This window comes from Plutella xylostella, chromosome 9, assembly GCF_932276165.1.
Source record: "Plutella xylostella chromosome 9, ilPluXylo3.1, whole genome shotgun sequence".
Classification (NCBI taxonomy): Eukaryota; Metazoa; Arthropoda; class Insecta; order Lepidoptera; family Plutellidae; genus Plutella; species Plutella xylostella.
This window is the reverse complement of record NC_063989.1, coordinates 9,815,559-9,837,763: the sequence shown is the minus strand read 5'-3', so window position 1 is coordinate 9,837,763 and position 22,205 is coordinate 9,815,559. Positions and strand designations below refer to the sequence as shown.

General features: G+C 37.8%; 6 protein-coding genes across 6 annotated transcripts; 3 read left to right on the top strand and 3 right to left on the bottom strand.

Annotated features, from left to right (window-relative positions):
- Positions 1-2,436: 2,436 nt before the first annotated feature.
- On the top strand, positions 2,437-4,414 carry LOC105382617 (dnaJ homolog subfamily C member 9). The gene is made up of 5 exons (XM_011552564.3): positions 2,437-2,642; positions 2,729-3,001; positions 3,154-3,281; positions 3,500-3,635; positions 4,149-4,414. The coding sequence occupies exons 1-5, from the start codon at positions 2,552-2,554 to the stop codon at positions 4,346-4,348; spliced, it is 828 nt and encodes a 275-aa protein (XP_011550866.2). The 5' UTR covers positions 2,437-2,551; the 3' UTR covers positions 4,349-4,414.
- On the bottom strand, positions 4,404-7,133 carry LOC105382712 (26S proteasome non-ATPase regulatory subunit 5). Its single transcript, XM_048623009.1, has 7 exons — positions 6,819-7,133; positions 6,538-6,682; positions 5,870-6,091; positions 5,464-5,716; positions 5,187-5,375; positions 4,770-5,093; positions 4,404-4,689 (listed from the first exon to the last, which is right to left on the bottom strand). Exons 1-7 carry the CDS (start codon positions 7,001-7,003, stop codon positions 4,493-4,495), a joined length of 1,515 nt encoding a protein of 504 aa, XP_048478966.1. The 5' UTR covers positions 7,004-7,133; the 3' UTR covers positions 4,404-4,492.
- Positions 7,134-7,318: 185 nt separating this feature from the next.
- On the bottom strand, positions 7,319-11,571 carry LOC105382887 (zinc finger protein 830). Its single transcript, XM_048623010.1, has 4 exons — positions 11,240-11,571; positions 10,833-11,037; positions 10,426-10,532; positions 7,319-7,670 (listed from the first exon to the last, which is right to left on the bottom strand). Exons 1-4 carry the CDS (start codon positions 11,519-11,521, stop codon positions 7,353-7,355), a joined length of 912 nt encoding a protein of 303 aa, XP_048478967.1. The 5' UTR covers positions 11,522-11,571; the 3' UTR covers positions 7,319-7,352.
- On the top strand, positions 8,058-9,330 carry LOC105382801 (ATP-dependent (S)-NAD(P)H-hydrate dehydratase). Its single transcript, XM_011552785.3, has 2 exons — positions 8,058-8,335; positions 8,452-9,330. Exons 1-2 carry the CDS (start codon positions 8,123-8,125, stop codon positions 9,211-9,213), a joined length of 975 nt encoding a protein of 324 aa, XP_011551087.2. The 5' UTR covers positions 8,058-8,122; the 3' UTR covers positions 9,214-9,330.
- Positions 11,572-11,885: 314 nt separating the features above from the next.
- On the top strand, positions 11,886-20,210 carry LOC105382975 (proliferation-associated protein 2G4). Its single transcript, XM_011553006.3, has 8 exons — positions 11,886-12,046; positions 12,232-12,466; positions 12,831-12,984; positions 13,271-13,492; positions 14,352-14,444; positions 15,084-15,197; positions 16,931-17,077; positions 19,452-20,210. Exons 1-8 carry the CDS (start codon positions 11,962-11,964, stop codon positions 19,542-19,544), a joined length of 1,143 nt encoding a protein of 380 aa, XP_011551308.1. The 5' UTR covers positions 11,886-11,961; the 3' UTR covers positions 19,545-20,210.
- A 311-nt stretch (positions 20,211-20,521) lies between these two features.
- LOC105383068 (MICOS complex subunit MIC13 homolog QIL1) lies at positions 20,522-21,410 on the bottom strand. Its single transcript, XM_011553114.3, has 3 exons — positions 21,250-21,410; positions 20,995-21,151; positions 20,522-20,780 (listed from the first exon to the last, which is right to left on the bottom strand). Exons 1-3 carry the CDS (start codon positions 21,255-21,257, stop codon positions 20,580-20,582), a joined length of 366 nt encoding a protein of 121 aa, XP_011551416.3. The 5' UTR covers positions 21,258-21,410; the 3' UTR covers positions 20,522-20,579.
- Between the last annotated feature and the right edge of the window lie 795 nt (positions 21,411-22,205).

Below are 22,205 nucleotides of genomic sequence, written 5' to 3'. Positions count from 1 at the left end.
AGGTACACGTATCGTTTACCTATGCGTAATCGTAGCTTATGGTACTTACGCATCTTAAGGAACAGCCCTAGAATTAGGATGAAGGAACATTGTCCGTTACAGAATTGCGTAGCTAAATAGTTAAGGGTGTCTAAAATTATAATCCACCTATCATGTATTTTACCTTTCTCAACAGTTTAAATCTTCTCCATTCCAGGTGAAGCCATCGCCAGCAGCCATGGGCCGCAACTCGCCGGCAGTTGACTCGAATGGCGAGTTGAGCATCCTGCTCGTGATCACCGTGGCGATAGGCCTGCTGCTCATGCTGTCTCTGCTCATGTGCTACGCATGCGTCCTACGCAGGCTCTGCTGTGGCACCTCCAGAGAGAGGAAGCAGAAGGGCGGGAGAAGGACGGAGAGCTACCCGATGGGAGACGTCACGTTGCTGTCTCAGCCGACGGAGAGTGAAAGAGTGTAGTACATAATGGATGATGAGGAGTGAGGTGTTGACTTGAGTGATGATGATAATGATGGTGATGATATACTTGGGTGTTAAAAGTGGCAAAGTTTAATTTTTAAGGCGTGACGTGATGTGTTTGGACAAATGATACGGAGAAAGATGTGATGATGGAGCCAGAATTTTTTCGAAAATTTCAAGTTTAAGTGCCCATTCTCGGTTAGACCATAACCAGGAAGTAGTGGTTAACTTTTGACACATCTGTCATGAATTTTATATGGAGATGACGTTTAATTTATACAACAATCCCTGTCGGTTAGATAACCGACAATGGAGAAATTGGCACTTAGTTATACTAAATTAACTATGAAAATCAATCATCATAATTTATAGCTTAAAACTAGTAGAAGGAAGAAATTTTTGAGTTTGTTCTAAACGCGGCCATCATATAAATGTGGTACATTTTTATTAACATTACAACTATCTATGTATGTATATCTCTAATACCTACATTAGATTGGAAAAAAAAGCTGCCTGGTAAAATAAGTAGATAGGTTAATGTTAAGTAGTTAAGGTACTTAATACATTTATATTAAATCTTTTTTCTAGGTACTTAATAAATATTATGGGCAGATTTATTATATAATACAATTACTAAAAAAAGGGTAAGTATGTAATCCAAAAGGAGTCCCTTATCACATCATTCTAATTAGCTGTAGTACCTAATGAACACTACTTACCATACTTATTGTAAAAATAGCCTTTTGTAATTACCTACCCTTTCATAAAATTATCAATTCAAGATATACCTACCAATATTTTAAAAAATCGGATATACCTAGTTTTTCAGTTGAATTGTGGTGGTGGGAGGTTGTAGGTAGGTAGATCTGTATCGATTTGACAGTGCCAGTGGGCTGGCCATACAGGTACGCCGTAGAACCAATGACCGGTGGGGTAAACGAGTTCTCGAGTGGATACCTACGCACGAACAGGCGAAGCTAGCGTGGGACGCCCTCCGGCCCGTTGTATGGCTGGATATGGTATGGATAAGGAAGGCCGAGGAAGAGTGTTGCGGTGCTCCTTGAAAGAGGCTGGAGAATTGCAGAGATATCCAGTAGTGGACAATTAGGGGCTGATGATGATGATGCTGACAGATTCGACTGTAATCTATTATTATTTAAGTATTGAATAGTTTTGTTAACTGACTTTACCAACGTAATTTTTCCTCATCGAAAGATGGAAAGTATCTATGTAGGTACCTAGGTATTATTAATTGCGGTAAAACGCATAATGATATCATTTACCCTTTTTAATTATAAATACCTAGATAAGCAAACATAAATAAAATAAAAATCTAGTTGTGTTTTATTAATTTGAGTTTTAGTAACTATAGACTAGATAGAGTCCGCGGCCCGCGCTGAAGTCTGATACCGCGGCGCTGTTTCAACGTAGTATTACTTACGCTTTTAGTATTTACTAATACTTACAACTAATTTAATGTCTAGAAGTAATTAAATGCTACTATGCTAGCTTAGTTTCTGATATTTTATTTTGAGATCATTAATGTACACTTGATGGCAATAAAATATTTGATTTGATTTGAAGTTCATTAAGCTCAACATAAATAAATAAACTTCTCGTTAGATAAGTAGGTACTTTTCTAACGAGAAGTTAAGAACTTACTGAAAGTTGTTCAGTAGTACAGTGGGAAATCTGTATTGGCCTGCATTCACGATTACTATTGCCATTAAAATCCCCCCTTGTGGCCGCGTCCACGACGGCATGGGCAGACTAAATAATACTAGTAGGTAGGCTAGAATTATGGTACCTACTATAAAAAGTTCGGTCAGGGATTACCGATATCCTAAGTCGAGAATTGAAACTTCTTATTCTAAGCTAAAGTCAAAATAAGTAATACAACACTATTATTTAAAAAATAAAAAGACCACAGACTACTTTCATTCATTCAATTCAATGATTATTTTCATTCATTCAGTCACAGTGTCAAGTCAACGTCAAATTTGATTGGCGCGTAAATAAATTTTTGAGCGAAGCCGCTAGCCAACTCTCTTTGTTTTATTTTGTATTGATAAATTTAAGGATATTTCAATAACGATGGGTTTATTAGAATTGTGTGAGAAGTATTTTGAGACTAAAAACTTGTATGAAATACTTGGTATTTCTGAGAAAGCAACAGAAAAAGATGGTCGGTATTTTTCTTCCGAAATCGTTAAAATTTCCATTGTAATTTTTTAAGAATAATAATACTTATTTATTGTGTTTTACTTACAGTTAAAAAGGCTTACCACAAATTATCACTAAAAGTGCACCCAGACAGGGTTAAGGAGGACGAAAAACTTGAGGCTACAGAGAAATTCAAAGTATTGGGCGGCATCCACTCTATCCTCAGTGATGCTAACAAGAGGGCGGCTTACGATGAGACAGGCACCATCGACGAAGATGACATCGAGGTGGACGAGAACAAAGACTGGACGGTCTACTGGAGGCTACTGTTTAAAAAGATTACAGACGAAGACATCAGAAATTACGAAAAGGAATATGTTGGTAAGATACTTCGATTTCTATCTTATACTTGCTTGAATCATTTATTACTTTGATCTATGTAGTTAGACCTGCTGTACGTGTACATGTGCAAGGAATATGATCTGTAGCATTAGTATTTTTTTTATGTTAACATAACCTAACTTCTGCTTCAGGATCTCAAGAAGAGAGGGTTGATCTCAAGAAGGCCTACTTGGCCGGCAAAGGAGACATGGACTACATAGTGGACCATGTGCAGTTCGCTAGATCAGAACAGGAACCAAGGCTGCGGGATATCCTCAATGTAAGTTTCTTTCTTTTCCTGTACCTTAGACCTAGAGTTTTAACAAAACAATTCCTCTTAGCTCTTATCTTTTACAATAACAGCCTTTGAGAGCAAGTGTGATATAAACTCATGTTATACATTTGCTAATCTTCTATTGATGGAACTTAATAATTTTGCTGTCTAGCTATAGGAGCATTTTGCATTGTATGTTGACTATAAGACTAAATCTTTTACAGGAAATGATAGAGAGCAAGGAAGTGCCTGCATTCAAAGTATTCACACATGAGCCAGAGAAGAAGCGCAAGAGGAGACACGCCAAGGAGATGAAGGAAGCCGAGGAGGCAGAGGAATTCAGTAAAGAAATGGGTCTAGGTAATACTTGTTTGTCCATACCATTATAGTTCTTTAGATAACTTAAAGGACAGTTGTTTGTGATTGTGTAGTTTTCTAGACCATGCATAACCACATTTTCTAGGTCAATAGACTTAGTGTTCTTAGTAGTATCGTTTAAAGCCTCGAATTCACTAGGGCACAAGTTCTGAGACTGTTACAGAACTGACTGAACATCTACGGTGCATGTTCTCAGAACATTTTGGTAACATGTTGTGATACATGTTGCTTGTCCACACCAGCAGTCTCCGCCGAGATGTCGCCCGAGGAAGTCGTGGCAGTTAGTGCTGCGTGCTAGAAGTCGCGCACGTGTCCACAGCCACACTCTGCAACATTGGTCGCGAGATTGATGTCGCAGGAAGTTCTGTCTCGCGAGCCAAAACACGGAACCTGTTAGGCTTTATGGTACATTAGTACAACTAACAATCGAAACATCCTAGAAACAGTTTCTGTAAATTATTACAACATGTTCATTAACAAAATAAATAATTACAGGTAATGGAACTGATGATCTAGCTCTCATGATAAAGGAGAAACAAGAAGCAAGAGGTAAAGCTCTGGATTCCTTCATAGACGGCCTGACAGCCAAGTACGGAGGCGCCGAGGCCAAGCCCAAGGCAAATAAGCGAAAAGCAGCTCCGCGGAAAGTAACCCAGGAGCCAGAGAATAAACGTAGAACCAGGAGCACTAAGTGATATTCTTTTTAAAATGCTGTATGAATTCTTAACTTAAAATTAAATGTAACAAGACTTTGAATGTCATACTCTTTGTTTTATTTCTTAACTTTCATGCTTTTATAAAATCTTAAATGTAAAACATAATGAAATTTATAATTTAGATTATTCTCCTTCTTCCATAGCAACTTCCAACGAATGTTCAGAGTAGAAAGGTCCTTTCTGTACATAGGCAGTTAGTTTTTCAACAACACTGGGTTCAAATGCAGCAGAGACAGACAGTCTCCTGATGATTCCAAACTTCACTTCCTTGATCTCCTTTGATTGTCCAGTAGAACGATCTAGCAGGTATTCAATAAATCCTGTAAACAAAATGAATTTTAACTATACTTCACTGACTTTGGGACAACATTGAAAGCACAGAATTTTTCATTATTATTACCTGGTGTCCGAGCTACCAGTTCCTCGCCCCAGCGGTGTTGGGTGACCGCATCCAGCAAAGTGTAAGCAGCCTCAGATATCTCAGGGAAGGGATTCTTGCAGATCTCATGCAGCATTTGAGTAGACTCCGGTGTGGTGCTAAGACTTCTGAACCATTCCCTTGTCATGAGTGTGACCCTGTGGTCAATGGGGCCATTTCTGGCGGTAGGGTCTTTGTCGTAGCCTATCAGGTTGGACATGCAGTGTAACGCGCGAATCTTTAAGTCTGTTGTGCTGGCTCTCATGAGTTCTCCAGTTTTTTGGACAGTTTGCGTGAACTTGCATCCTGGGAAACAAATTAATTATATGAATTTTATGTTTGAAAAATAATTGGAATAATTTATAATGTATGAATTAAATTCATGACATTCCTGGTTACCTGTGGCTGCTAAACTTAATTTCCCTTCTATTGTTGTACCAATAAAGCCCAGGGTATCCAATGCTACTGGCAAAAGATTTAGATCTCCAGAATTAAATGTTTCCCAAAGGGTGTTAAGTAGGACTGGGTACTTCTGAAATATCTCTTGAGGGTACAAATGTGCTATGCAGCCAAAGAACTTCATGTAACCTGCAAATATGAAACAAACCAAGATCATGAAATGTAATTTTAGTTTAAAACTTATCATGCTACATTATAATATACAATTTCAAATTACCTGGCAAAAGCAAAGGAGCAAAGGCATTATCCTTTATGCCCACAATGTTTTCTGCAATTTTATCCAAAGCTCTTTGCTCAACAAGGAAGTTGATTCCATGAGGTTTGATGGCCAGCCTGGACAGCAATTCCAGAATGTTCAGCTGATACAGCACATCATTGGAACTGAGTTCAGTCAGCATGTGTTCAATGTATCCATGCTCGTAGGATAGAGCTAAGAGTTCTGGTGACTTTGCAGAGATGTTTGTTACAACCTGAAAATTACACAGCACTTTAAATCAAGAAAAATAAATTCAAGAAATATGTATAAATTTATTAGGTACTTTTACTATTACTATTGGCTAATTAAACAGTTATTCAAGGTAAGTAATATATTTCCATTTGCTAAATAAATAAAAACCACAAACCTCATAAGCATTGCACTTGCTGCTGCTGCCTAGATCCAGAGCAATTTTCATTTCGTCCAATATCTTAGGGTACGCTGGAGCCGGCAAGTTGGAGGTGATCAGGACCGCCTTGTTGGAGATGCCGACATTCTCGTCCGCCACCAGGTGTGCTACCGCCACGAACACGTCCACATACTGGGGCACCGGCAGTGCGTCTGGGGTTGACACTACCGTCTTGTATACCTGATGGGAATTGCTATTGTGGTAAATTGAATCCAGCTGTTTAAAATTTAGATTCATTCAAATGTAAAAAATTCAAATGGCAATGATTTTATGTAGTTTAGCAGCAGTAGAAAGAGTAATTTTGTTATACCCTATGGCTAAACAAATTATTATTTCTTTCTTAAAGAGTGACCTCTTACCTACAGTTTATAAGTACAATGATGTTGATTCTGAAGGCAGAAATTCTAATTTTAACGCTGTCAAACTAAAAAAATTGCTTGCATAAAATGACATTTACGGAAACAATCATAGAGTCGAATTTTAAACAAAGAATTTAAGGTTTTGACATCGCTAAATTTAAAATTTCTGCCTTCAGAATCGATATCATTATGCCATCATATAAATTTGTTAAATAGTGCATTGCCATGCAGAGACACAAGAAATATTTATAATTGATAGTGAATTACCTCATCAATGGCAAGTTTACGAACACATTCCTTTTCGTGTCTAAGAAGGTACATGATGTGGCTTGTGTAGTTCTTGACAGCATCTCCAGCAGCTAGCTTCTCAAAGCACAGTCTCAGAACTTCACAAGTCAAATCCACTTGGGACCTGAAAGTCATTTAAATAATGTAACCTTCTATTCATACAATATAACAATACAAAATTCAAAAGAAACATTGATTGTAGCACACACACACACACTCACGCATTATTGTAGCAGTCGGGTGATAAAAAGGGAGCTTACTTTTCCGGCAAGTTAACACACTGCAATATCTTTGTTATTCCTACATTTCTTATAACTTGTGCGGATTCCCCGGCCGGTTTGAAAGTTAGTAAATTCTTGATGTCATTCAAGGCAGCCACTCTCTCATCTTCTTGCTGCAGTTTTTGGACAAATTCACGGAATCTATCAGTATCTGATGGCCCCATGATTAGATGGATGCTATTGCTTGCAATAACACTTGTGAATTTTCTTGCAACCGAAAGGTAAAGAGAAAATGAAAATATTCAAAATAGTAAACAAAACTTTTTCAGCATGACATTTCAAATTGGTATTTTTTTTAATACACATTTACGGGGACTGCACAAGTTTCCGCATATTTTTTATGACGATGCAATTATTGTTCTGAGGGCCCCATAATTTTTTTGTTGATGTCATTATTTTGAGAATTAGGTACCTTTAATAAAAAATAATTAATCAAATTGCAAACTGTAGGGCTTTTTGGTTTCATTAAAAGGCAGACGATGCATATAAATCTTTTATTATTTATAATGACTATTATCTGTACGCTTTCTTTGCTCGCCAGTCTAAGAACTCATCTAAATCTGCTTCGTTATCGGATTCTAAATCTTCATCTTCACTCATTTGATCAGTATCTTGTTTTTTCTTTTTAATATCTTCCTTTTTCAATTCAATGTCTAGAACCCTTGACCACTTCCTAATTTGTTCATCTATTTCCTCTATTTGTCTTTCAGCGGTAGCTTCTTCTTGTTCACCGGCTATAATTTCTGCTGAAGCTGTTGCCTCCTCTTTTATTTCTTTCTGGAACTTCTCCCATTCCTCTTCTACGGGATCTTTGTACTCAATGTTCCTAACCTGAAATTACAAACATAACAATGAAATTATGTTAATATATCTGTTCCCGCGAGCTTCACTTCGCCTTAAATAGTTTTCCCGTGGGAATTCCGGGATAAAAAGTGGCCTATGTTCTTTCTCAGGGTCTAGACCATATGTATACCAAATTTCATTCAAATCCGTTCCGTAGTTTTGGCGTGCAAAGCAAGTGTAACAGACAAACACAGTTACTTTCGCATTTATAATATTAGTTAGGAATTTAGGATTGCAGTTGACATATTTAAAAACATATTAAAATTTTCAAACCCAGATTCGTAAATGCTTTTATGGTATATGAATATTCATTCATTCTATTGACATTTGACACTTATTCATTCGTTCATTTATTCATTCATTTTCCAAAAAATCACAATGATCATCATTCATTTTTGTGATAACAAAAACAGGGTGTAAAACTAAAATAAACTTTTTCAATGATAAGAACTACCTTTCAGAAATTATCGTTACCCTGCTTAAGCTTAAAAAAGTGTGAAATGGATAGCTTTAAACTCATGAAATGTATAAAAGGATGCGTACCACCTTTGGACGGTGGCAGTCACAAGGGTCAAGCGGGCAGAATAGGAATAATAGGAGGTTCCTTAGAATACACCGGTGCACCATACTTTGCTGGAATCAGTGCTTTGAAAGTAGGTATTCTAAACTGCCTAAACTAGTATTTACCATAGTAATTGTATGCAATTAGAATTACTAGTTAAAATTATAATTCACATTCTATTATTATTATCTTGATTGTTTGTTTCAGGTAGGAGCTGATTTAGTACACATATTCTGTGCATCACCAGCCGCGACTGTAATTAAATCATACAGCCCAGAGCTGATTGTTCATCCCTTACTTGACCAGCCTAATGCAACCAATGAAATATCACCCTGGTTAGACCGGCTTCATGCTGTAGTTATAGGCCCAGGGCTAGGCAGAGACAAGCAAACCTTTGAAGTGGTTTCAGAACTCATCAATGTCATGCGTCAGAAGTGTATACCACTGATCATTGATGCTGACGGTTTGTTCCTGATCACAGAGAATCCACATCTAATCAAAGACTACCCTCTGCCAGGAGTTATTTTGACACCAAACAAGATAGAGTTTGAGAGACTGCAAGCAAAATTGATAGGATCTTATGGCCATGTAGATTTGAGTCAGCTGGGTGGGCATGTCAGCATATTGGGAAAGGGACAAACAGATGAGTTTTTTAGTGGGTGTGCTGAAGTTCAATGGCAGAATGGCACTGGGGGTTCTGGCAGGAGATGTGGGGGCCAGGGGGACCTGCTGTCGGGAACCATTGCCACCTTCCTTCATTGGACTTTGAACAACAAAGATTTAGTGGCTGATGCAGAGATGGAGAATGTAGACAAGTCTACACTAGCAGCATCCCTCTCCTGCTATGCTGCATCTTCAATGATCAGACTGTGCAATCAAAAGGCTTTCCAGTTGAAAGGGAGGAGTATGCTTGCTACTGACATGATTGATCATATTCATGATTCTTTTGAGGAGTTGTTTGGTCAGTAAATAAGTTAATGTTGTTTTACAATCACATGTTAGGTTAAGCGGAATGGTGCAATGTATTTTATTAACGTATACACACAAATTTTTAACAAATCTTTTAATGGGTGAAATCGCCAAAATTTGTACATTTTTTGTCCATTTCTCTTGGTTGCACTAAAACCTTCTAAATGAGAAAAATATAACAACTTCACATAGAAAATTTTGGTAAATCATATTAGTAGAATAAGTAACGTATTAAATTATTTGTATTTTATCATATTATGTACAGTGGTTATTGAAATTTACATAAATTTAAATCTTAATAAAAATATCATATTTCTTTGTTATGCTCTTTGTAACAGTATTTTTTTGTATAAAATAGTATTAAATCTAAATTATTTTACTGGCATCACCACGAGCAAAAGTTTTCTTAGAAGTGGCGTTAGTGTCGCGTCTCCGCCATTTTGTTTGTAGTCGTTATCGAAGATATAGTGAACTCTGAAGAAAAAAGACTTTTCAGTGTTCCCCTTTGTAACAACCGACAAATTAAGTTAAAGGAAAGTATTTACAAAGTAATTCCTGCACGTAAAATCATAATTTCAGTCTGTTTACTATGCAGTTATTAAAATTTTCGGAAAACTAAATCCACATGTGTTAAAATATTTTTAACTTAATATGAACGTAAGAATTTTTGTTCACTTTTGTTACAATTTTCTTTGTAACGTTACAAAAAGGAAAGCTAAGGGCACATTCAGACTGACAAGAATGTGATGACATTTTTTAAACTAATAAATTACAAAAACATATTAGTTGTACAGAAGTTTAATTTCAATTATCCTAACTAGTGATACCTAATACCAAAATAATTAATAATTCAATTAATATAAAAAAACCTCATAGATATATATATTTTTTAAATATTTTTGTTCAAAAATTACGAAAGTAGTTCGTGTTTTAATTATTGAATAGGTACCGGTCAAAATAATAACCCTCCTTTTCGCTTCGCCGTAGTGCTGATTAAATAAAAATTGTTTTATTTATTCATAGTAGTGTGATCGAGTCCGTATAGTTCCTTTTTGTAACATTTTTGTAACGTTTCCCTTTTGTTATGTTTTTGTTACGTACAAATTTTGGCGATTTCACCCTAATACAAACTCTAAGCTAAAACTCACAAACCACTGGCATTTATCAATCAATAAATTTAAGGCCACATGCAGTATTTTAATTTTTACATACCTTTGCATCTAATATTGGATCATCAAAGAAGCCTTCAGGGATAGGTTGTTCAGGTGCAGGCTGCAGAACTTCTTCATCTGCCAGAGTGCTGGTGGATGGCTTCTCAACTAAAAAACAAAAAAGTCATGGTTGATTGGTCATAGTACCTAGATTGATTTCAATATAACTGCAAGACTAGTGCCCGAATGTGTGCACAGGGCAAAACATGCAACAGGATGGATATCCTTGTAAACTGGGCTAGCAGATATTATTTAACCTGAGAAGGCTGCAGCCTTTCAATACTTACATAGGTTTGTCAGGGGATCCACTGGTAGCAGAATGAGTAAAATATTACATTAGTAAAAGTAGAGCCATTCTAAATTATTTTGTAAGGACAATACAAGGATAGCTAAAGTTTGGTTGCATACCTTTGGGTGCATCACTTAAGTTTGGAAGAGGTGCCCTTTTAATTTCTTCATTGTGATAGGATATTATGTTGGGGGCATTGTTCTTAGGAATATGTGGTACTACAGGGATTTGTGGTACTGCGGAGGCATTCTTCAATATGCCCTTTATCTTCTTCTCTGAAGGTGCAGAAGATGGTGGATCACCATGACGCTTTTGGTTTTTTACCTGCAATGATAAAATTATATTTTAAAAGTAAATCACAAGGTGCTGTCTTTTTTTAAATGAGACCATTTACAAATTATTTTCTTCTACTCAATCAAGATACCCATACACTCAGTAGTACTTTTATAAGATGTGTAAGGCTCAATATCTGTACAGAGATTTTAAGTACTAGGTTCTCCTTTCTTAAACTCTTTCAGCATCTTACCTTCACAGCTGATGTGAAGTTGTTAGTAAGTTCCTTCAGCCTTTTAGCTTCGGCGACATTCTCTTTATGTTGCTTGGCATTCACGTGGACGTTCCAAACATTCTCCGAGCGCACCACGGACTTGCACAGGACGCACATAAGCTGGCCAGCATCATTGTATTTGGCCAGTGGATTGTCGATTTTAGGTTGTTTGGCTGATTTTCCCTTCTGTTCGGCCATCAACCGACGGAGGTCATCTTGGGAAACTTTCTTTTTTGCTGATAACCGAAAGGTAGCAGACATTATGAGGTCTAAGATAAAATAAATTCAAATTTATAAAAATAGTCGTAAAACCGTAGATAGGAACACAAACAGTGCCATAAACAATTTCTGAATGACAGCTCATTTTTTAAAAAAAGAGTAGGGTACACAGATTAACCAAGAGATGGTGTGTGCTCCGAATAATAACAGACTTCGGCTACCGTACTTCTTTCTAGTCAATGAGTGGCGAGGTGTGCGGTTGCAGTGATGGTGCGCGGTGCGGCTTGGTTCAAGGTTTCGATGACGGTAGATTTAAGGAGCTAGCGTTAACGAAAGCGTATAAATATATTAGTGACTTTTAGTATACCCGACATGTTGGGTAGTGTATAGCATCAAATCACAGACCATCATGACTTAGCTGACCTGTCAACGCCATCATACTTCATTACTTCACCTAACCACACCACCAACGAATTTGAGAAATGGCTGACGATAAAGAAGTAGAAAAGACGATCGCTGAAGACTTGGTTGTAACCAAGTACAAGTTAGCTGGACAGATTGTTAACCGTAAGTTTATGGATATTGATACCCATTACAAATGAAACCCTTTGTGTAGTACCGGATGTGATCGCGCGTACCCTGGGTCTGGGTGGACGCGTCATCGCCATGCGGACAACGCGGTCCCGCCAAGAATTTCCCCTCGACAAGTCTCTTTGTGACTCGAACTGACGCTTAAAATGTTATGTTTTCAGGTGTCCTTGAGCAAGTTCTTGCTAAATGCGTCCCAGACGCCTCTGTGCGAGAGCTGTGTGATTTCGGGGACAAGCTTATCGCTGAGGAGACCAACAAGGTCTTCAAAAAGGATAAGGACTCCAAGAAGGGAATAGCGTTCCCGACATGCGTGTCTGTCAACAACTGCATCTGTCACTTTTCACCCATCCCAAGTGAAACTGACTTAGTTCTCAAACAAGGTGATCTAGCTAAGGTGTAAGTATGTGTAACTTTCATGTTATTTGTGTCTCCTGATGTAGTCTGGTGGTCCAGGCATCAGTTGAATTAACTTTTGTAAGGTGCCTTCTCTTATGTCAATAAGGATTTCATTCTGTGACCCTAACCTCAGGGTCATTGTTATGGCCTTTAATTTAAAATGTTACTAATATAATATTATTGTTTGTGGCCTAAACTATGTATTGACCCCTTTAGCTATAAGTATTGTTAACACAGAAACAATATCTTGAGTATCACAATAACTTATTATTTAAGATTCCCTATCCATTTCAATGATCTACCTTACTACTATATTTTTAAACACATGTCTATCAGACATATAATATTTCAATGATATTTCCAGAGACCTCGGTGCACACATAGATGGTTTCATTGCAGTGGTGGCACACACGGTGGTTGTTGGCGGTGGGGAGGCCACTGGGCGGGCAGCAGATGTTGTGCTTGCTGCATACCAAGCCAGCGAAGCCGCCTTGAGATTACTTCGGCCGGGAAATGAGGTAAACATTCATATAGATTACTTATAAACATTTTCTTTCACAAATAGATAAGTACATAAATTAGTATATTAAAAAACAGTGAATGTATTTACAACAATTAGGTACTACCAAGCAACCTTTGTTGATTATGATTCTTTTATGTGTTTGTTCCCATGGATCAACAAAGATTAATTTCATAAATATAAAAATAAAAAATATATATTCTAATCTTGTCATCATAGAGACAAGTGTATTTACCGGTTGCTCAGTTCAAGAAACTAAAGTGGAATATCTATTATCCTTACAGAACTATGCAATAACAGATGTGGTGCAGAAGATTAGCTCTGAGTATGGTTGCAAACCTGTCGAGGGTATGCTGTCGCACCAATTAAAACAATTCCGCATTGATGGAGAAAAGAGTATTATTCAAAACCCATCTGAGCCACAACGCAAGGAACACGAAAAGACAACTTTGGAGACTTATGAAGTTTATGCCATGGATGTCTTGGTGTCCACTGGTGAGGGTGTGGTATGTATCCTATAGTTAATTATCGTATTTAGCATTTTGACTATTACAAGGGATTTACTAAAAGAGGGACACATTTTTTAAGATACCAGAAAAGTTTTAATTCAGTGAACAAGTTTATAAAGACCAACTTGAGTTGTTTTAATTATTATTTTAGTGTAAAGTGCTCACTTAATACATTCTTTTTCCTAGTAACTAGGTGCTTACAAGCACAATGAGTTATTAGATATTGTATATCATATTCTTAGGCTGATAACCTTGGAAGTAATGTGTGTAATTTAACACCTACTACTTATCTAGCTTTGAAAAAATACTACTTTATCAGTATATTAACCTCATATTACAAAGTAATGTGATTGATTATTAAAATAATGTACTTATGCTATTTATAACTGTTGTTATTCATAATTTGTGATGCCAATGACATTATTTTATGTTTTTTACTTACCTACTTGTAAGAAATAAATAAATAATAATAGCCCTTAAAATTGCAGTAGAATCTTTATGGTTCTATTGTAGTATTTCAATATCAGGGCTAGAGTAAAGTAATGAGTTTGAACCAATATGTTTTTTGGCATATTGGTATAGAACATTACAACATGTTGTACCTAATTTTGGCTCAATTTGCACACACATAATCTCCATTATCCAATCATGTTATGTATAGCATATACAAGCATATCTTTAATGTTCAGGAGTTGAGCATCCATGTAGACAGCTATATAAAATGTAATGTAAAAAATATGTAATTAAACAAAATACCAGCACGAAAAAAATACAAAACAGTTATTTATCTATTGTACATATTATTTTTCATATTCATGAATATACATTAATCTAATGAGTCATTAAACTTTTTCAGGGTCGAGAAATGGACACAAGGTGTACGATATACAAGAAGACCGATGAAATTTATCAACTGAAGCTGAAGGCCTCAAGAATGTTCTACAGTGAGGTATGCAAGTGTATAATATGTTACCATAGATTCTTAACAATTCAATTACCGCAGTAGTAAGACAACTTTTCTCCAAGTGGCTAAAAGTTTATAGGTATACCTACCTATTAAAGATGTTTTCTTATTTTCCGTCTCATAAGCAAATAAAACTCATAAGAATCTTCTTTGCTTTATTGGAAAATTTGTTGATTTTATAACATTATTTTATGAGCCCTGAAAAGTACAGTAAGGTCTCATATCTTTTCTGTATCGGTTTCTTAACTATTGGGGCAAAAATATAGTAATGTGTTTGAACCAACACGTTTGCTGGCATGTTGGTATAGAACATTACAACAAATCCTTGTAAAGTAAAGTAGCAGTACAGTATTTTAAACCCCAGAAACAAAGTTAGTTTTCCATCTAAAAAAATACAAATAAAACGTATTTCCAGCTGACATAGAACTCATGCTATGTTTCATAAAGTATTAGCATTAGTTCCACTCATCTCATCACAGGCCATCATGTCTCCATTGGGGCCATTTGGGGCTGGGGTCTCTTTCCAGGGAAGGGTTTTTAGGCCTAGTCCAACTTGCGGGCCCAGTGCGGATTGGTGGACCAGCAGTTCCACTATCACATACTAACCGAGTGTTTAATTCTCAGGTCCGCAACAAGCACGGCTCGATGCCGTTCAACCTACGCAGCTTCGACAAGGAGACCAGCGCCAGGATGGGCGTCGTCGAGTGCGTCAACCACAAGCTCATCGAGCCATTCCAGGTAAAGACAGAAAGAAAAATATTTTGTTTTGTTGTAAAATGCGTTCACCCTAATGAATACTTAGAACGAAAGTTAAATAAAGTACACCCTATTCGGAAAGCGCCATTTTAGTTTACAAAAAGTTATAGAAGAAGAAACATTACAATCATAAAATTCCTGCCTTGTAATATGGTAAATTTTGCCAGTGTTATTGTGGTCCCAATGTAATAGGCAATGGGCCTATTGCCTTTCTATGGGTCTTTCTAGGATAGACCTAGAAATAATATTTATGTATTTTAACCAAAATTATTTTATGTTTCATTGCTTATGCATGATATTACAAGCCCTGTATCTTTCCAAATACATTTTTCCCTAGTGTATTTGGTACAAGCCCAGGGCAGAGTAAAGGTGAGGTTTAAGCTCGAAATGTACATAATTACATTCTGTTTTGAACCTTAACTACATTTTAAAATAGTGCTACCGAATTTCCTACTACGCTTTTAGAACATGTGCCTAGCACACTTACATCGGCATCCATATTGCTGGCAGTGTCCCATAGAACATTGAACATACCTACACTCTATACTACAACCGACGACTTCCCATTCTATGTTTGCATTTCCCCCCTCACTCACATTCTAGTTTACCATACTTACATCTCTACTACCCCTCACACCCCCATGTGTACTCCCCATACTCACTTGTCTACTCCACCTAGGGTTTCGTTTTTCCCGACCTTTTTCTGTTCCCGGGAAACGGGAATTTTTTTCAAGATTTCCCGGCAATTCCCGGGAAACGGGAATTATTTTAAATGCTAGTTTTTGCTATTTTCGGGTATTGAAAGTCAATTAAAATACTTACAATTAAATCAAATATACTTTTGTTACACGTATAGGTAGAAAAAAAACAACAGTCAGATAAATTATCAACCAAAATTATAATGATTGAATAATTGACGACGGTGGGCAATAAAAAAAATGTGACAGGCGTCACACTAGAGTTAGCTTTTCATACTCTTTGGTCACATATGTAAAAGCCGATCAATTGTTTGGTTTTAGGTAGGCGGTAGGACCAACAGATAAATAAAGATGAAACAATAGCATTTAATCAGGAAGAGGTGATACAAAGTGATGAAGATGAGTCATTTATGTTTGCAAATGCCGCTATAACACGCATGATTTTCCAATAATTTACAACAAAACCGAGTTTCTGATCGTTGACGACAAGCCTGCCGATAAATGTTTATGGTTTTAGGTAGGAGAAACAGATAAATAAAGATAAAAATATAGCATAGAATCGATGAATAATAAAACCCGGGAATGATAATTTTTTCCCGGTTTCGGGAACGACATTTTTCCCGGGAATTCCCGGGAACACGGGAACGAAACCCCTAACTCCACCATACCCACCTGTCCACTCCCGGATTCTCACCTGTCTACTCTCTATACTCACCTGTCTACTACCCCACACTCACCTGTCTACTCCCCCATACTCACCTGTCCACTCCCCCATACTCACCTGTCCACTACCCCACACTCACCTGTCCACTCCCCCATACTCACCTGTCCACTACCCCACACTCCCCTGTCCACTCCCCCATACTCACCTGTCTACTACACCGCCATCACCTGTCTACTCCCCCATACTCACATGTCTACTCCCTATACTCACCTGTCTACTACCCCGCCCTCACCTGTCTACTCCCCCATACTCACCTGTCTACTACCCCACACTCACCTCTCCTCTCTCCGCAGGTGCTATACGAGCGCGCGGGCGAGCTGGTGGCGCAGTTCAAGTTCACGGCGCTGCTGCTGCCCACCGGCACGCACCGCATCACCGGCCTGCCGCTCGACAAGGCCGCCTTCAAGAGCGAACGCACCATCAAGGACCCTGAACTCAATGTTAGTACTTACTAGCTGTAACCGTGAGCTTCGTTTCGCCTTAAAAAGTAGCCAAGGGAATTCCGATATAAAAAGTAGCCAAGTGTTAATCCAGGGTGTCAGCTAACTATACCAAATTTCATTAAAATCGGTTCAGTCGTTTTGACGTGAAAAGGTAACAAATATACACTCACAAACTTTCGCATTTATAATATTAGTAGGATTCTATTCTATTCTGAGAGGGGGTGAAGTTCGTATGTGGCTCTCTCGAGTGGAACCTTTGTAGGTACATACGAGGGCGATACCGAAATGATCGGGAATAGAAAAAAGTACAAAGATATCATAATATTATTTACTTTTATTGTTTTTCAAAGTAGTCTCCGTGACATTCAATGCACTTTTTCATTCGATTAAACCAATCATTGAAACAGTAATTCCAGTCTGAAGTGGATACTGTCAAAACAGCTGATTTGTAAGCTTCGACCGCCTCTTCTGGGCCGCTAAACCGTTGACCACGTAGCATATCTTTAATTCTTGGGAATGTAAAATAATCATTGGGGCTCAGATCAGGGCTATACGGAGGATGGTCCATCAACTCCACGTTTTCCATATTTAAAAACGTTCTTGTTTTGCGAGCGGTATGAGAGCTTGCATTATCGTGGTGAAGGATTATACGACGATTCGGGTTAGTTTTACGAAGTTCTCTTACGACTTCCGGCAAACAAACTGTTGTGTACCAATCAGCAGTAACCGTCCTTTGTTCTTGTAATGGAATCGTAGCCACATGGCCAGTTTTCGATACAAACGAAGCGACCATTTTTTTCGACACGCTGCGTGAGCGAATAACTTTTGTTGGCTTGACCTCACCTTCGAAGACCCAAACTGCCGATTGATGTTTTCTTTCGGGCTCATATGAATAAATCCACGATTCATCACCAGAGACGATATTGTAGACAGCATTTGAACTGCCTCCATTGAACCGTTGCAGAGCAGATCGACACCAATTAACACGAGCCGACTTTTGTTCCTCGGTCAAACGGTGGGGCACCCAGCGCGAAACTAACTTCTTGACACCCAGTTCTTCATGTAAAATGGTTTGAATGGCTGTCATACCAATGCTGAGAGAAGCCCGAATCTGCTCGTATGTCACATGTCTATCTTCTTTTATTAACTGGCGTACAGCATCGATGTTATCTTGTGTTACCGCTGTTTTTGGCCGACCAGTAGAAGGGACTGTGGTAAGAGAGGAACGTCCACGGCGAAACTCAGAATACCAACGATATATAGTCGTTTTACTTGGTGCTTCAAGTTTATAAATAGAAACAAGCTCGGCGAGACATTGTTCTTGAGATAAACCTCGACTAAAGTTGTGAAAAATTATTGCACGGAAATGTTCCCGCGTAAGCTCCATTTTTTACACCGACTTGTCAAATTCAAATGGTCAATACTCTTTTATTTTTTACTTTTTTTAAAATTCGAAAATGGAATTATGTTTGAAAAAACACTACATTTGATACACCAAAAAGGTTTCACTCTAATTTATTCCTAAGTATTCTATTCCCGATCTTTTCGGTGTAGCCCTCGTATCCCCTTAATTTCAGCTCAGCCAGTCTAGCTCCCGAGTAAACTGGAGCAGCAAGCCTGGGTGTCGCAATAGCTGTAGTACTTCTTAAGAATAATATTATTGCTACCTTCACAACTTGATGAACTAGACATTTTGCAACTTAGCAATGAGTGTAGCATATCAGAACATCAAATTGCAATCTAGACATGGAGTAACATTAAACTTCGAAAAGGAAATACGTTATTTTCTGCAAGGGAAATTTCCCCTTTTGGATGTTAACTTTTTTAATGGAAGTATTATTCCCTGTATCTTTCCAGACACATTTAACAAGATTTGTTTGGTACAAGCACAGGGTACAATACTGTGATGTTTTTGAGCGAATTTGTAACTATTGCACTTTTATTTGAAGCATCACAACAACCTTTTGGTATTTTGTGCGCGCAATGACAGTCGAATGGCGTAGTGGTTAGTGACCCTGACTGCTATGCCGAAGGTCCCGGGTTCGATTCCCGGCTGGGGCAGATATTTGTTTAAAGACAGATATTTGTACTCGGGTCTTGGGTGTTGATATTTATATTTAGTATCTATCTATCTATGTATTTGTGTAGATATATCAGCTGTCCGACACCCATAACACAGGTTCTGCCTAGCTTGGGGTCGGATGGCCGTGTGTGAGATGTCCCCACATATTTATTTATTTATAATGTAATGCATAATAATATCTATTAGTTTATTATATCTAGTTGCTAAGGAAATTAATCCCTACGTGACAAAGATGACTGTGTCCTACGCCATTATTTAGATACTAATTAACCTAACTTCCTATTTCAGTCCCTCCTGAACTCTTCAGCGAAGTCCAACAAGAAGAAGAAAAAGACAAAGTCAGGCACTGAGGAGCCCATGGAGGTGGAGACGGCCGCCTAGGGCCCGCCCCCCGCACCCCCCGCGTCCCCCGCCCCCGCGCCGCCCCGAGGACGACACAGCTCCGTACAAGCAAACTTATGTCACTCCCAATGTTACAAATAATACCACCCTTTCCTGATTAAAACATTGCAAACTAGAAAAAACATAAAAAAATAAAAACAGGGCCAGATGGGTCCAGAGTGTTTAGTACCTATATTTTTTTTGGAAATATACCTTTCATGAATATAATTTTCCCCTTGTGCCAGAACTTAATAGTTTAGAGGTGTCGCGTTATTATTTTTTTATTCAAAGACGCTTAAGTTTTCATACATAAATATTAAGTTTCTGTTTTTCTTATCTACCACATAATAATTACATGCTTCTGACCTTATTGCTAGAATTAGAATGTTTTCTGGTATTGTGCATAATGTTTCAAACCTCAGTGTTCCGATGAGCATTCCTTCATTAATAATAATAATGATGATGCAGGCACAGTTATTTTTGTTTTTTAATGTTGTGATGTGCACAAGATCTTGTCGAATTCGTTGTTAACATTATCAGTGTAATAGTTAGAAAAATTTGGACATGAATGTTTTCGAAATGTACTAGGAAATGTTTGTAAAGTATAAATATAACACAGGATGGAATAAATCAAACTGTGCCACAGACTGTGGACTGTTTTGTAAATGTGTTTTTCTTTTTAGTCAAAATTGCCTTTAGTTTTCCCTCTCTGTCCACTGTGTCTGTCTGTCTCTGTGCAGTGTGCACACGCCATACGAGGGCACTTAACTTTGAAAGAAAGAAAGAAAACGTTTATTCAGTGCACTGCACAGAATGTCCATAGAAACTACACACTACATAGTTCAAAATTATCAGACTAACTCAAGGTACATAACTATGTCTCTAACAAGAATTTCTAACTGTATAACTTATTATTATTGTATCTCAACCCAACATCTAACATTGGTTTTAAGTGAACTAACATAAACAAAATAGGCTCAAGTAATAACTATTTTATTAAATAATAATCCCTGAATATAAACTAGCACATAAATTTTATTTAGCTTTTTCTTCTACTTTACTAGTGTTTGTTTCAACACTTGCTAAAGATGAAGAGATCAGGTCGTAGGTTTTAGTGACTGCATTGGAGGTGTGTGTTGGCAAGTCCACGAGGAACCGGAATGTAGACTTCACTCCACAATTCCAGTAATACTGGAACAGGTATGAAATTCTGTCGTTTGATGGCAGTGGTGGCAGCTGAAAAACCAGAAATTACACATGAGTATCAAGTATACTAAACAGCTAACGCAGATGAGAGACTTGGGTCTACTATTATATGGATTTGTGATAACATTCAAAACCATTGATAAAAGATCTATTACATCGAAGGACTAAGTCACCAGAGGCACCTCGTCAAAGCAAGGTTTAACTAATCATGTATTGAATAAGTTCCACAAATTCATGAATTTACCTCATAAGGAATCTGCTTCTTCAATTCACCAACATAAGGTGACGCTCCCTTCTCTAGCTCCTCATATATAGCAGCTGTCTTATCACTATCTTTCCAGACGCCTCTGTCTATAGTGTAGTATACTGCAGAGCCCAGTATCGCCGATTTTATTCCAAACCTGTGTAATTAGTTGGCAGGTTATGATGGATCAGGGTTAAGCCTAAACAGGCTTTAGAAAACTGAATATAATAAAGGTCACTAATGGTAGGTACTCACTTCAACATGTTTTTGCTTTTATAATATCATCTACATTTATTTCCGATTCCGACAGTGTGTGGAATTTACAGGAATTATGTAATTTAGGTACCTACTTTTATTTAGCAAAAGCAAACTTTTACATTTATGACGTTTACTTTCATTCATTCATTTCATTCAAAAGTGCTCCTGCTCGTCCTGCTCCTTTCATTCACAAATTACAGATTAATAATTATGAAAGTCAACGGGTCAAGTTTCACACGTGGATAACTTCTTCCGAAATGGCCTATGTTGCACTGCCAGTTTGGTCGGATATAGAACGGCAAACACATGGAACACGAAACTTACTTTCTGTTTTCAAACAAAAGACATCATTTATTGTTTTAGTATTTGGCATCATGTGTGGACGGTTGCACATTGCCTATTTTAAAAGCGCCGACACACTAGCGGACGTGTCTGAAAGCTGAAAGACAAAGACGTCCGAGAGCGATCTGGCACGAACTGTCCCAAAAGACCGTGCACACTCACGGCTGTAAGCCGCGTCCACTAGTGTGTCGGCGCTTAAGCTGCATACAGACTGGCCCAACGAACGCCCAGCGATCATTGACATAATATATATTACCATTGCCAGCGATGGATATTTATCATTCATAATACAGGACAGATTGCAATAACGCAGGTCAACGAAACCCGTTCGTTTGGCCGGTCTGTAGCAGCTTCAAGCCCAGAATATAACCCGGTTTTGGGTACCAGCATAGGATAAACTAATCACACTGAAAAATATCTTCTTTATATTTCATACCTGTGACCGGTTTACTATTTATTTGCTCGTACCTACCTACATCGAATATTTCGCCAACTCAGAGATTAACAGTCCGTGGTCCGATCCAACTCAGAGATTACAATCCGATCACAGTGAGGTAGCAGCTCGTAGCAGCATGAGGACATCTTAATAGAAAACAGACAACTAAAATACA